This window comes from Pteronotus mesoamericanus, unplaced genomic scaffold, assembly GCF_021234165.1.
Source record: "Pteronotus mesoamericanus isolate MK-2021 breed Mesoamerican mustached bat unplaced genomic scaffold, CSHL_Meso_final scaffold_99, whole genome shotgun sequence".
NCBI lineage: Eukaryota > Metazoa > Chordata > Mammalia > Chiroptera > Mormoopidae > Pteronotus > Pteronotus mesoamericanus.
In genome coordinates, this window is record NW_026555330.1 from 12888138 (window position 1) to 12903699 (window position 15562).

Consider the following 15562-nt stretch of genomic DNA (forward strand, 5'->3'; position numbering starts at 1 on the left):
AGGGAAGAAAAAAAGAAGGGAAGGTCAGGTTACCAAGACCGTTCTGTCTCAGCGGTGCAGCTCCCAAAATCAACTTGTACGTTCTTCATGCTAAGCGCTGTCTCGATGTTGTTGTTCATCTGTACGGTGAAGGTGACAGTCACGTTGAGAACGTTGTAGGATAATCAACGTGACATGCTTAGAACGCGGCCTTGAACACTGGTTGCTCATTAAATCACAGCGCTAATGAATATTAGCAGTATTAATAGTACTCGGTTATCAGTTCGTATTTATTTTGTCCTAATAAAGGATAGGAAGCCTTGAGCGTTCTGATGGACGTGAGGAAATGCCAAGGTGGGAAATCGGGAGTCCGCCTGAGAGCTGTGTGAAAGAAAATCTCCCAGGCAGCCCCACTTCCACCCCCCGACCCCCCCCACCCCCAGCTCATGAGCACGAGCTGAGTCGCAGTGCTTGATGCATCCTGCAGACCTGAAATGGTGTGATGCCCTTGCCTCGTTATTCGTGTGGGAACGGCTCTTAACACGTTCTCCGAATGGCAAACGCGTCGTTTCTCTTTCTCACCTCTCTTTCCCTCTCCCGTGTGCGGATGTTCCAGAACGGAAATTGTTCAGCTCTTCCCAGCTCAGGCTGAGTGTGCCCAGACCTCGCTTCTAAGGTCACGGGCCCAGATGCAGACGAGCCAGCTGGTCCGTTCTTTTTTTTTTTTTTTTTTTCCCTCGAGTATTGGGACCTGCAATAGATTGGCTAGAACTTGGCTGGATAGAAGCTTTGTATCACGTGGGCTGTTTAAATATTCACACAGCCTCTTTGGCAGCTAACAGGGCTGCAAGCTTTGCCCAGAAGTGGGGGGGAAACCCAGAGAAGATAATTAACTGAATTTCATAGCATTCTAAAATGGCTGCTATGAATTAAGAACTTAAGCATTCACTTTGGTTTGCTCTTAGGCAAATGTATTTTTTTTAAATGTATTGATTAGAAAGAGAGAGAGAGGAAGGGAGGGAGGGAAAGATGGAGAGAGGGAGAGAGAGACAGAGACATCGATTTGTTGTTCCACTTATTGATGCCTTCACCAGTTGATTCTTGCATGTGCCCTGACCGTGGATCAAACCCGCAACCTTGGTGTATCAGAATGAAGCTCTAACCAACTGAGTTATGTGGCCAGGGCTGAAAATGTATTTTTTTTTGTTCAATGCAGACAATAGGCAAGTGATTTTATGCATCGCTAACCCTTTTTCTGAATATGCAGGGTCCAGCACGAATAATGCCCCATTCTTATTACAAAAGCTTGCATTACAAAATCATAAGCATGTCCCTCTATGATGTTACGATGTCACACTCAAGCACACCCTATGACATTTGAGGTGAAATGTTCAAATTGCCATCCATCTTGTGTAAGACAGTCACGTGCCCTGTGGACCACACTCAAGCAGGTGTTACTTCCCCTGGACCCCGAATGTTGTCAGTATCAGATGCATCCTGACTCAGACATGTAAAAACGCAGTGCATTGTCCAAGCCATCCCTTTTATAATCACGTTGCTAATGACTTGAAATAATAACAGCTGACCTTTCTTTCCTCTTGCAGTCAACCAATTTGCCTGTGTAGTAACAAGATTTAAATAATAAGCTATCGCACTGCAGGACGAATCAGCTTAGGGGGAGGACCAGGCTGCTCTTGAGCGTAGGGTCTCAGCTTGAAGATGCTTAGTCAGTGCAGTCAGCTCACACTATGTCCTTTCCACGTAGGCGAACATACCGAAAATCGATGTGTCTATTCGTTGTGTTGTTTCATATTTAGCTGACATTTCCCTGTTTGTAATTAAGTTTTTAAGTTGTCCTAGTTGTGGCCAGTAAAACGTAGTTAATTTCACCATCTCAGGGAGCCACATAAAAACAAACGTCGGCATTGCTTAGTACCCGTCTCTGTGCTGTGGTCTGTGGCTGTACTCACGCGTTCTGGTTCGATCGAGTCTGCAGCCTCTCAAAGGGCGTATAAACCGTAATCGTGAAGGAGACGTCTTCCTCAGTGTTCCCCTGTTAACACATTGATCAGAAGGGTACATTCGTATAAAGCAAAAACATGGGATGTTTAGGAAAAGGTCACTTGGAATGGCTTTGCTCAGTGTTCCTAAATGATTAATAATAAGAATAGTCCATCAGTAAATTTCAGGTAAGTAAAATTAAGTAATCACTCCACTTAAATTCCACTTTCAAGAAACGTTCCTCAAAAATGGATGAAATGCAGTTACTCACTGATCACTGTAGGCATAAATATCTATAAATAAAGTGTACATGTGCACATGACCCGTCTCTATGGCGTCTATCAAGGAAGTGCCTTGGTGAAAAGCCATGTTTGTCATTTGTCATTTCAGATGTACATAACCAACACGATCAAAGCCAAAGGGACAAGACTCGCGAAGCCGGTCCTGTGCTTGGGCTTAATGTGCTTGGCCTTCCTCACTGGACTCAACAGAGTGGCGGAATACCGAAATCACTGGTCAGACGTGATAGCAGGCTTTCTGGTTGGAATATCCATAGCGGTATTTCTGGTAAGTACGCATTTATGAGAGTGTGCTGGGTTTTTAATGAGTCACCTGTAAGAAAATACACATGTGAACGCTTTGTCTAAATGCAGTATATTAAATGACCACCTGTGTATTCTAAGACATTTATCTCTTCCTCTTCCCTCATTTTTGTTCTGCCTAACGTCAGGTGTGGGGGTGAAAATGGGAATAACATATTTTCCTATAAAATGGCTAAAAACACCCATTTCCCCCCTGGACAGGTTTTAGGCCTGGGGTGCTTGGGTATTTTTAAAGTTCCTTCAGGGCACTTTGCATCACGGAGCAGCTAGAGGATGCGAGCACCCGGAGAACGTGAGCACCTCCGCACAGTCCCAGCCACAGCGCCCGCCAACAGGTAGCCCTCCTCGTGACATGACCTGTTTCCCTCCAGTAACTAAGAACCCACGTGCTCCCAGACAATACCGTCCCCAAGCAGAGGTGGCCAAGCAGTGGCGGGCAGCAGTGGCTTCTGACAAGCAAGCAGGCCACCTCGACTCTCATTCTAAGGTCGCCTTTGAACATTTCCACAGCTTTTGGCGGTTGGCAGGTGTTAGCCTGGCTTTAGAATGCACTGGTCCATGGGAAGTATGAGTATAGACACCTTTTTACCCAGATGGAAAATCTCTGTAGACTCTGTATCAAAACATCCTTTTGCAGGGACGCATTATAAGACACACTCTAGTTCCTTCTTGGTTACATTTAAATTGCTTCTCACAGTCAGCATCGCTTCCTCTGCCGCCTTCACTCATACCTATGAGCAGAAACTTTTGTGAACCTTCCCAGGTACGGAAGATTTGAGCGCAGTCCTTGTGCCGGGCATTTTAAATAGGTTTACCTCCTAGCGCCTCCTGTGTAAAGAGGCGACTGGTCCTCATCCCCGGCGTATGCCCAGAGTCACTCCCTCTGAGTCCCAAGGTCCCTGGGAGGCCGAGCCCCGCCCCTGAGACGCCCTACGGCCTCCTGTAGGGGCCCAGGCTGGGGCCGAAACCTCCGCCTGTTTTCACTTCCCACAGCGGAGGCGGGTTCCCATAACAAAACAAAAACAAAACAAAAGACACCGTGCAGAAATCCGAAGAAAATACCCATAGGCAAGGTGAAGAGCAGACCCAAGTCAAAATCTCAGAGCAAATGTGGCCGAGGGAGCCGCTGTCAGCCCCGGGCCCAGAGCAGCCTCTCCGGAGTCTCGTCAGGCTCGCTGGCTGCCTGGCTGCTGGGGCTGCTGCCACCTCCCTTTGCCTCGGCGACCGTCTTGACACCTTGCCACGCCAGGCCCAGAACCCTCATGTCTTCCCAGTTGCATCCCAGTGGGCGAACCACGAGGGGGCGGGGGGGGGCTGGATCCTCGGGCCCCAGACCCTCCCGCCGCACTTACGTGTTCAGGACATTCCTGCCTCCCCAGAAAATGACCGTAAGGACAGGCCGCAGGGCAGCGATGCTTCGCCTCAGTGACAGCGGAACGAGGCTCGGGGGCTTCAATCACGGCCCCTGAAGGGTGGGGGGCCGCCGGTGCCGGGCGCGGTGCCGGGCAAGACGGGGACGCCCGGGGACCCCGATAAACTGGACCGAGGGCAGTCGGGTTTGAAGGTCAGACCGTGATCCAGACGACAGGTTAGTCCCCGGGACATTCCCTCCTGTTCTTCATAAAATGAGCATTTATAGAGCCCGTGTGGTAACCCTGCGGCCGGGAATAAATCCACGAAAAAGGTGCAGTCTGCGTACTTGAGTAGACGCAGTTTGGGCGGACCCGCCCCCATGAGTGCCCGCCGGCGCGGCTTCTCCGAGCCACCACTGACCCTCCGAGGGCAGCAGGTGTCCGAGAATTCAACCCCGTCCTGATGCCATCGGCCCCGGGGCGGCGTCAGGGCCCCACAGGGCTCACCCCACGGGCGGTGTCCCCCTCAGACGCCCGGTCAGGGCCGGTCACCCCTGGTGCCCCCGGCGGACCAGGGCCAGGCTGGAGGTTTCAGGGACCCCTGCGGGGACTCCACACACCGGTCTCGAGTCTGGTCGTTGCCAGCACTTCTACCGACGCATTGGAAGTCAGGGGTTCCTACAGCCTGCTCCTTGGGTTCAGTTAGTTTGCTCGAATGGCTCAGGAAAGGCCCGTCAGTCCCTGCATGACCCGGGCGCTGTAAAGGGGACTCAGGGCCGGCCACACGGAAGGAGTGCGCAGGGTGAGGCGGGGGCAGCGGGCGGGCCTCCGGGCCCCCTCTGGGCGCTCGCCAACCCGGAAGCTCCTGGAACCCTCTCCTTTTGGGTTTTTACCGATGGGTTATATCACGGCCCCTTGGCTACAGAGGCAGCCTCCCGCCCCCTCTCCCCTCCTTCAGGTCTGGCTGATCACGTGGTTGAGTCTCCTGGCAACCAGCCCAAGTCCTTGGGCCCAAAGGCCGCCTTGTTAACTTAACAGGACACACCTGTGTTGCTCTCGCTACAGGGAATCCAGGGGTCTGGAAGCTCTGGGTCAGAAGCAGGGACAAAGACCAAGTCAACATGAGAAATGCATCGTTGATCTACATGACCCAACACATTCTTGTTATAAATCACAATATTGCAACAAGATAGACACAGGTATATGCACACTCACGAGACCCACTCCGTGGGGACGAGGGGCAAATCAGAAAGAGGAGGTGAGGTAGGAGCTGGAAAAGCTGGCGCAGCAGGCAGGGAGGTCTAGGCTGCGGCGTAGGGACAAGCGCAGGGAGCACCGTGCTCGGAGCGGAATGAAACGCGCCCCGCAACCGTCACGGATGCCCCGCCTCCCGTGCTCTGCGCCCGGGTGCAGCGTGCCGGCGAGGCGTGGGGTGTCCCGCAGGGGCACCTGTTGTCCAGCCCGAGTGGCAGTGGGGGTCCGGAGAAGCCCAGGGGAGTCCCTGGGATGGCCTGTGTGTTAAGAGAGTGGCCTGGGCTTCTGTCGAGAAACGGAGGCGCTTGGAGGGCCGCTGGCAGGGCTCGGCCGAGGCGAAAGAGAACAGCAGCCGGCTTGGCGCCAGCTTCTTGTGCTCGCTCAGCTTGGACCACCGGGCAGCTGGCCCGACCTTCCTGCGCCTCGTTCCGCCCCCTTTACGCGAGGCACGCGGCGGCCTCCCGGGAGGGCCACCGGGAGGATTCATGCAGTTCAAGGAAGCAGCCTCCGTGCAGGGATGCGCCCGCCGAGGACAGGCCCCTGTTCCATCGTCCCAGATCATTTCCCTCCTGTCCCTTTGCCCCCACGACAGGGTTTGTGCTTCGACAGTAGGTTTGCTGGAGGGTGAGACACCCGGTGAGGGTGGAGGGGATGGGTGACACGGAGCCCGGGAGGTGAGATGGAGCGCGTGGGGCTCGGGCCGCCGGGAGGGCGGGTGTCGGGCGGCTCAGCAGGTGGGCGCTGGCGCTGGCACCGACTGAGCTGGAGCCGACGCACGGACGGAGAGCCATCCCCGACGACCCCGGGCGGGTTTCCCATCCCGGCGGCTGAGTAGAAGGACCGTTCTGAGCGCCGACTCCGCCTCTGCTTGCAGCATCCCGGGCGGTTTCCAGCCGCCTTGCGGGGCGCACGGGCGTCTGCGGCGAGTCCGAACCACCCCACGGACGAGCCTGTGCCAGGCCTCCGTGTCTCGGCCACAGGCGCCCGCAGCCCCCACAGCCGGACCCGCGTCTGGCGTTTGTCTTTGACTCATTCTCCCAGTCCCCCTCCCACACCCAGTGACCCAGCCAGTCCAGCGCGTCCCCGCTGCAAAACCGTTCCCTCCGTGTCCTCTTTCTTTGCCGTTGCGGCTGCAACCTATCACATCAGACCAGTGCCTCTTCCCTCGGTGGCACCCACAGGCTCTTAGCTGCCGCGGCTCTTCAGACTCTCCTCCCAGTGCCGCCTCCTCTTCTTCTAGACACAGGGAAACAAGTCGTTGCTAATACCAAGACAAACAACAACAACAAACGTCCTTCCTGCTGCTTTAAACCCGACACTTCCGTGGCCCCCCGGGCTGCTCAGTCATCGGGCTGCGCCTTCCTCGCCGAGCTCCTGCCTCTGTCCTTTCCGTGGAAAGCCTGCGCTCGGATCCAGCCACTCAGCGTTCCTGCTCGCAGCCGGGCTCTCTCCAGCCCACGCATTTGCCCCAGCGGGGAAGTCTGTCCTCTGCGTGTGGCAGGGAGCAAAACCAGGGCCCAGGGCTCCGACAGACCTAGGCTGGGGTCCTGCTGTGGCCACACGTTGGACGTGAGACCTTGAACAAGCCCCCGACTGCTCCTGAATCATGAGGCTGTCCCTGAACAGCCTAAATTTGAAATGGCCACCCCCACCCCTCACCGCAGGATGCCCTTCCTCACCCTGTTCACTTCTCCAGAGCACATTGCGCTGTTGATACCTCCGAGGTTCGTGTGCGTTTTTGCTGCCAAACCCCCCAGGATGTGAGCTGCTCGTGGAGAAGGCGCGTCTTTGTTTTCTTCACCGCGTGTTCGCAGTTCCAGGATGGGGGCTGGTGCCTAGGAGGGTCTCAGGAAATATTGGATAGATGGGTGGATGGACGGGTGGACGGACGGGTGGACGGATGAATGAGAAACCATTTTATTTACTTCCCAGAGCTCTCCTGGGGGCTCCGTGAAGTCACATAGGTACTACGTGCGGTCAAGTGTGCGGTGTATAAAAGATGGGGGTCACCATGGTCCTTGTCTTTGATGACTGTATTCACGTCTTTGATGCACTTGACATTTTTTGAGACAAGTCCCAGCTTCCCCAGGAAGTGTCCCCAATTACCTGGCTTTCCCATTTTTCCTGGGTTCCCTCGGCACTGGAAGTCCAGCCTGTTCCAAACTAACAAGGAATTCTGTTCTGCACCGAGTCGAACACTCTTGTCCCCTGTGCATAGCCCTTGAACTTAGAGAACAGGATCCCCAGGGCTACAAAAATACTAAACAAGTTCTAGTTGAACCAAGGTTGAGGACCAATTACTATTATTTTATACAAATGCATTTCTGAAAACACTTCCAGGAAAGGCGTGTATTACAGCGTTGGGAGGCGTAGTTCAAGTTTGCCGAGCGACAGCAGTGGCTTGTCATGTTATCATATGGAACATAATGAGTTTTTTTAAGAACTCTTTATTACATCAACTCAATTAATGCTGACAACAGCGCGCCGAGATGGAGCTGCCGTCTTCATTTTGCAAATAAAAGAAACGGGTCCAGCTTTGTTAAGTAGCTCCTACAGTCAGTAAATAAGAGCGCCCAGTGTTCAGGCCCAGGCCTCCTGGATCCCAAAGCCCGTGCACTTGACCCCATGCAACAGAGGAAGAAGGAAAATGATCACAAGTGGACGAGTTTAATTCATCACCACTTTTGGAAGTATGAACAAATACACGTGTAGTTGGGGCAGTGTTGCTTTGGGGAGAGGGTGTAATGGTGTGCCCAGAAGTCACTAGTGTGATGGTAGAACATTTTCAGGGACAGCTGCTTTATATTCCTTCAATCTTCGGAGAATTAAAATGTCCAGCCTGTGGGCGTGTGCCTGCAGTCACCTCGACGGTGAGCGAGGAGGAGAGACAGCCCGCTTCCCGGGAAAGACTCACGTCAACCTTAGTGTTATAATTTCACACAGAAATAGTGCTATCATGAAAAGAATCACAGGTTCACGTGAGCACAAAAACCAACCAATCAACAACAAAATAAGCCAAGCCCGCTCTAGGGCAATCAGTGCCTGTCCCCCACAGAGATGTCATTGCAGTTTTACATGTCTATCCCCACGCCCTTCCTTCCCCGACTTTGAAGACCTGGCTGGTGATGATAAAGGTGAAGTGTGAATTACCACGCTTGGACCTGTGCTTCTGAGCTATCATTCTCCAAGGGCGTGCAGGATATTAAATCTATAACAATTGGCAAGGAAATATTTTTCTATGCTAATGTCTCACAGTATGTGTTATTATTTTGCAGATTGATACCTTTTATTTAAAAACTGCAGAGTAACCAAGATCTAATTGGCCTTTGAAAATATTCATTAATGAGACCTACTAAAGAAAAGGCTTTCCAATGGAACATTTGTGAAAATATACAATATAAATGTATAATTATATATTATGCATTTATTTTTTTAAAAAATGAATGCTAAGTTTTAACTGCAAGTGAGTGCTGGATTTTAATTTAATAATAGAATACAAAACCCAGAAAAAGAAGGCTCAAGAATATCATACCCTTAGTTAATATAAGCAAATAATAACAGGTAGTTTTCCTGTGCTGTTTAGTTTACTATTTCTCAAGGTATGATCCACCTGCATCAGAAGCTTCTAGAATGCATATTTAAAGTACCAACTCTTATACCTCAAAAAATTAAAAATGTAACTGCCTTATGACTCAGCAGTTCCACTTGTGGGAATATATCTTAGAAACCCAAAACACTAATCTGAGAGAATATATGCACCCCATGTTCATTGCAGATTATTTACAATAGGCACGATTTGGAAGTAACCCAAGTGCCCATCAGTGGATGAGTGGATACTCAACATACTACTACTCAGCCGTTAAAAAGAAGGAATTCTTACCTTTTGCAGTCATGTGGATGGACCTGGAGGGTATTATGCTAAGCAAAATAAGCCAGTCGGAGAAAAGACAAATACAATATGATCTCTCTCATGTGTAGACTCTAATGAACAAAATAAACTGAAAAACAAAAGAGACACAGACTCATAAATACAGAGAACAGGCTGGCGGCTCTCAGAGGGGAGAAGGTATGGGGGCCGGGTAAAAACAGTGAAGGGATTAAGCAGAGAAAAAAAATTTTTTTAAGACGTGCAACTCCTAGGCCGGTTGTTCAGCTACGAAACTACAGTTGGTAGGGGAGGGCTTGGGAACGTGCCTTCCCAACGGTTCCCGAACTTTATTTGCGCACGCTCTAGAGGAGAAACTCTGGTTCAGCTCAAGTTCGTCACCGCCAGGGAATAATCAAGTGGAAAAGGGTCAATTCCCTTTTTTGTAAAAAATGGTCTTCTATTTTAGTAATAGATGCGGTAAGCTATTGTTGAAATGCCAAGTATATATGGGATACAATAGGAGACAATGAGCTGTGTTAATTAAGTGGATGTTACTAATTACAGAGTGCCCTTGTGGTGGGTTTATTATGAATTCAATGAAGACCTTGAAGCAATGAAAATAATTAGCATTTAAATTAAGTTGTAGGTCAAGCCACGCTGGGGTAAGGTTAGCTTGCTATGAATTTTTATAAGGTTATGATGTTATTTTTGGATTTATTTGAGCATTGACTTTTTTTGATGAACATTCAATAAACATTTTGGAATAATAAAATTGTCATCATTAACGGAGCTACATATGAATTGATGAATTTTCTTGAACACACATGCACTGAATACCTTTTAAATTTATACAAGATAAATCTGGGTAAAGTTATGTACATTCAATATTTAAATAATTGTAATACTTTATTATTATTAGATTCATTGAGCTACTCACAGAGATTGTCGCCGTAGAGCGTGTGGCTTTGCTATTAACTGTAATCTTTTCTGAAATCCTAGGTCGTGTGCGTGGTGAACAATTTCAAAGGGAGGCAGCCCGAACAGGAGCGCGTGCACGTGGACGGTCTGGCGCACGCGCCGATGATCAGCATTCCCCGGGTGGGAAGCCCCCTGGAAAAGGTGACGTCTGTACAGGTGATGCATAATTTAAACTCTGAAATGTGATCGTTCCCCGGAGCCAAGGAGTAATTAATTCTTCCCGAGTGTCCCCGCGCCGTCATTTTCGATGCGCTGAAACGAGCTGCAGTCTCAGTGGTGTTTAGCAAGAGTTTAGTTCACGGATGACATCGTCTCAGCAAAAGGTAGATCACATGTGAACTAGGTCTTTGAACCCCGCCCAGGAAAGGCCGAATGCCTGTCCCTGGAGCATGTTCTGTGCTCTGCCGTAGCTTCTAGAAGAGGCAGGCTGTGCAGTGGTCTTATGCAAAGGCAAAAGAATGCAATAGTTATGCTCGAGAATATATGTGTTCTTTTAATAAAATACGTTCCATTTCTCCCACATTCCATTTCCAGCTGACTCTTGAACAAGACAGATTTCAGCTGCACAGGTCCATTTATGTGCAGATTTTTTCAATAAATACGGTAAATGTATTTTCTCTTTCTGTGATTTTCTTAGTAGCACTTTCTTTTCTCTAGCTTCCTGGATGGTAAGAATGTAGTGTATAATACATATAGCATACAAAATATGTGTTCATCGACTGTCATGTGATGGGTGAAGCTTCCGGTCCTCAGTAGGCTATTGGTAATTAAGTTTCTGGGGAGTCTAAAGCTATCTGTACCTTTTGACTGCACGGGGGTCAGAGCCTCTAACCCCCACGTTGTTCAAGGGTCAACTATGTAAGAGGAACTGCTTAATATAACACCTGGCACAAAATCAGGGCTTGGTCAATATTTGTGGAATCTTAATGCATAAAGACCCTCAGCAGGAAAACGCCGGTTCTAATCCGGGAGGCCCCGAGGGTCAGGTGGGGCTGGACGGAGCCGGACCAGCTAGCACTTCGGCAGGCAGTCAAGGCCTCCCTGGGCGTGGCAGTGAGTACAGAAACCACGTATTTAATGAGACTTCTGTGAGCTGCCTATTCCGTAAGTGCTGGGGCACTCAGGCACCTCGGTAACTGGGGAAGTGCTTGCTCAGGCGGTCACGACAGGCCTCTCCTCAGCGCTGCCTGTGTGCACGTTCTGATCAGCGTCTTAGGTGAAGCGTCAATGGCATGCTCATCGGGGGTTTCGATGGCGTGACTCTGTGAGGGACAATTAACACACTGGATGCAAGAATAAAAAGTTCTTGAGAGATTACGGTAAGATCACAGTTAATGAACGAGAAATAAAGGAAATGTTGTAGATCTGGATTTGTAAAAAGTTCGTGCAGGGGGGATACGTCCAGGCAGACTGCACCAGTGGAAAGGCTCCGTGGCACCGTGGGACCACCCAGTGCATGTGAACGGGTGATACGGCCACCGAGAGTCGGTGAACGCGAAGCCCACTTAGGATGTTAAGTCAGACCCTCGTGGGAGGCTGTGCACACCTTTGGTGACATATTTTTAAGGTGGACGTTGATAAAATAGAATAGTCAGCGCTCGATAGATATGTGTTAAGTGAATGAATGGGTGAGTCCTGGATTGCGAGAGGCTGTGGGAGGGACACGCCACGAACAGAGGACAAGAACTCGCGGGGGCAGCAGTAACGTCCCATCAGGGTCCGAAGGACCGACCTGTGGCAGAGGGATGCGGGGCCTCGCAGGTCACAGTGAGCGTGGGAGCGCAGAAAGTGCAAGGAGAAAAATGACGTCTGGGAGGAGGTGGAAACCTGCTGCACGTGGAGTGGCTGCCTCCAGAGCAGTGGCATTTCCTCCGACCGTGGAGATTCAAGAAGAGCTAGAAGGCCGCCATCCGTGACACTGTGGAGGGATGCGAGCATTCGGGTGAGGGCGGGGGTACTAGATGGCGGTGACGAGGAGGAGGAGGAGGACCGCTTCCGTTTATGATCAGTCAGTATGTGCCTAGCACCGCGCTGATGGCTTATGAAACTCCCCCCAAATACTCCTGTGCTCTACGAGGATAATTTCATTGCTTTCTTTTTTAATGTATTGATTTTAGAGAGAGACATTGATTGTTGTTCCACTTACTGATGCATTCATTGGTTGATCCTTGTATGTGCCCTGACCGGGGATTGAACCCACAACCTTGGTGAATAGAGACGGTGCTCCAACCAACTGAGCTACCTGGCCGAGGCCTATGATGTGATTTCTTACAAGTTTTAAAGCTGGGTGTCATTAGAGTGGCAAAGACGGCTGGTAGCCCACCAGTCTCCCTTCTCCTCTCCTTCCTTTTCGCAACCAAATCCCCAGGCCCGCGTCAGCCGCCCCTGGGCTGCCCCCACCCCCGTGCAACTGAAGGGGGGCAGTTGCTGAGTCTACGCCCCCCCGTATCCACGGCACTTAGGGGCGCCTGTGCAACCGAGTTCAGGCCAGTGACTGTCCAGAGGGGTTCGTCTCTCTGAAGCCTCTTGCCCTGGATTTTCCCTACCCTTCTCACTGGACAGACAGGGTAACAACTGCAGCGACCTGTAGTTTTTAACGGCAACCGTTCACCTCACAGCCTGGACTCCTGGATGAGCTCGCGGAGCAGCCCGAAGTCTCGGTGGCTCCGGGAGGGAAATAAGCCCTCCCCTCTTGGGACCAGTGGGCTGCTCTCTGCCCTTTTCTACAGTGGCTTCGCTGACACCCTGTGCCACTCAATTTTCCTGCTGTGCAGCTTAGAAATCAGAACTTGCATGTGGTGGAGCGGTTCGCAAAAGTCTACATCACTGATCCACAGCAGAGAACATTTCAGTGTAATGTTTCAAGGTACACGCCGGTGGGATAAACTATATTTAAAAAATGAATGATATGCATAAAATTAGATCTTCTTAACTGTAAAATAAAGATATAAAGCAGTAGACTTTTGGAGGAGACTTTAAACATTTTTTTGAAGAAATTGGTCGCTTCACCTATCTCTGAAATTAACCTGAACAGTAGTCACAGTCTTCTATTTTTTGACATTTTTGTGCATAAGGTTCTTTTGTAGTCACCCAGCATTGCCAAATATTTATATACAATTCTATCATTCTATATATTAAATGATTTAAAAATTCTTGTTGAATATATGTTAATTCATTTTTATTTACAGTGAGTTTTAAAATAACAGATGGTGGGGAGGTTATGGGGCGGAGGGACTGAGCAAAAAGGACAAAGGACTCAGGGACGGGGACAACAGCGTGGGGATTGCGGGGGAGGGGCAGGAGGGGACCAAAGGCTCATGTAAAAAAATAAAGATTAAATTTTAAAAAGTCAGTCAAAGTATGCATGGTACAGTCATCGGAAAAACAAAATAAAATAGTAGATGGTAACTGGCTGGGTAGGTCAGTTGTTTAGAGTGTCATCCTGATGTCCCAGGACTGCAGGTTCGATCCCTGGTCGGGCACATGCAGGAATCAACCAGTAAATGCATGAATGAGTGGAACAACGAACTGGTGCCTCTCACTCTCTCTCTCTCAAATCAATCAATCAATCAATCAACAAAATAATAGACAGTGAGAGCAAAGAAAATATTCTATTAGAATCTTTAGATTGCAAGAGATCCGTGTTTATTGACTCCTTCCTTCATTAATTTCTTTGTTAGGACAAATTTACGTGCTTTGTCTTCTCTCTGGTAGTTGGGAAATAAAAGGGCGGGCTTCTCCCCCGCAACCCCCACCCTCCCAGCACCCTGGGGCACCCCTGCTGAGCCCGATTCTGCCCTCAAGGCTTGTCCTTCCTGCTTCCAGGCAGAAGCCAGCCCACACAGCTGGTGGCCCACTCCCCACAGGCGCCACCGGGCCAAGGGCCTCGGCGCCGCCGCACTCCTCGCTGGAGACACGCGCCAGGCTCCCCTGCCCTCCGCCAGGGCAGCCACGGGTGCCTGTGCTCCCCGCCCACCCCGCGCCCGCCCCCGCCGCAGGCCACCACTCCAGGGGCGCCCACAGCCCCTTTCTCTTCGTTTGGCAATAAGGAAAACTAAGGAATATTCGGAGGAAATGGATGGCTTTTCATCACAGTTCACAGCGGGAAAAGAAGAAGATGCAAACGTCTTCCCAAGGTTTGATCTTCAGAAGTGATAGCGGGAGACCCCTGCGGCTGGCCCTCCCAGGGGAGGAAGGGAGCGGGGCCGGGTCCTGTGTGGCCGCGCGCGGCCACGCACTCAGCATTTTGACGCCAGGCTGCCGTTTTCTGGTTGTCAGTTCTGTGTAGAGGACACAAAAGGCTGCTTTTAGAAGTTAAGTGCTTATGTAACCTCGTGTGTTCAAAGCACATGTGTGATAAACAGTAAGGTACAGAGTAATTACAGCATGCGGGCATTCTTTATTTTTATGTCAGCGATTCATCCCTTAATTATAGGGAGTTTGTCACACACTTAATTGCCGTAGTTTATGGGGAAGAGTCATGATGTCTCTGAAAGCTGGGTCTGAACATTCATTACGTCTGGTTTTATGAGCAGAGCCATCTGTGGAAACAGCCACCGCATCCCGTGGTCCACTAACTGCTTGTTACCGGCAACTGCATCACAGCGGTCTGCGATACCGCATCGCGGCGTCTCAGCGGTGAATTAGGGACTCCGTCGAGGGACCCGGTGCAGTATAGTGCGATGTTCTTCCCCTGGATAGGGAGGCCCACTGGCCGGGCACTTTGGACCGTTTTGACCTTGGCAGCTGACTGACTTGGTGCTCTGTGACGCGGTTTTCTCCTTCACAGAAAGACAGTCATGAAAGTTCAATACAAGTGAGAGTATGTTTCTGAAAATAACAGGATTAATGACAAGTAATTCAATGACATCTGTGGAGGATGGCAGCTCCTTTCCACTGTCGAGGAAATTTTAAAAAAATAGGTGAAACGAGAGAGAAAATAGCTGGCGCAGTGGCCCGTTAGGAAACCGTTGTAGGAATGAAATGGTGTCACGGCAGGATGAAAACCGGCAGGATGAAAACCGGTACGTCCTGGAAACCGCAAAGAGCAAAACGTACACCGGAGAGTCCAATCAGCTGTGTGGGAGGAAGTCTTCAGGGTGTGTTGCAAAAGCACAAGAGAATAAAATTGACCTGAGAAGAGAAAACAGACGTGGAGGACGTGTCAGAAGGCGAACGTCTGAGTCCTTGCAGAGCCCATGGAACAGAACGCGTGGAGCTATAGGACTATTCAGACACACTTTAAGGAAACCTTTCTTCTAAATAGACATCTGGGTCTGTAGGCTAGAAGGGTTACCTGGACGCAAGGTCAAATTAAAATACCGTATGTTCTAGAACTCAGGTATGTTTTGGTGAGGTGGTTCCATTTCAATGCTGGAGAAAGAATGGTCTTTCTCCTGACTGGGTGTTTCACCAAACAACTCTGCACGAGACGGAACGCAGGAGCGGGCGCGTGTTCGCGGTGAAGCTGCCTGTCGCCAGCTGCCCATGGCCACAGCCTTCTCAGTCATCCAGATAGTTTCTGCAGA

At 50.3% G+C, this 15562-nt stretch overlaps 1 protein-coding gene across 1 annotated transcript in view; it reads left to right on the forward strand.

Moving 5' to 3' along the window:
* Positions 1-15562, forward strand: part of PLPPR5 (phospholipid phosphatase related 5) — a 78427-nt gene that overhangs the window by 49646 nt on the left and 13219 nt on the right. Inside the window, exons 4-5 of the mRNA XM_054564689.1 lie at positions 2371-2547; positions 10056-10190. Coding sequence (XP_054420664.1) covers positions 2371-2547; positions 10056-10190 — 312 coding nt within the window. The remainder of the gene's footprint in view (positions 1-2370; positions 2548-10055; positions 10191-15562) is intronic.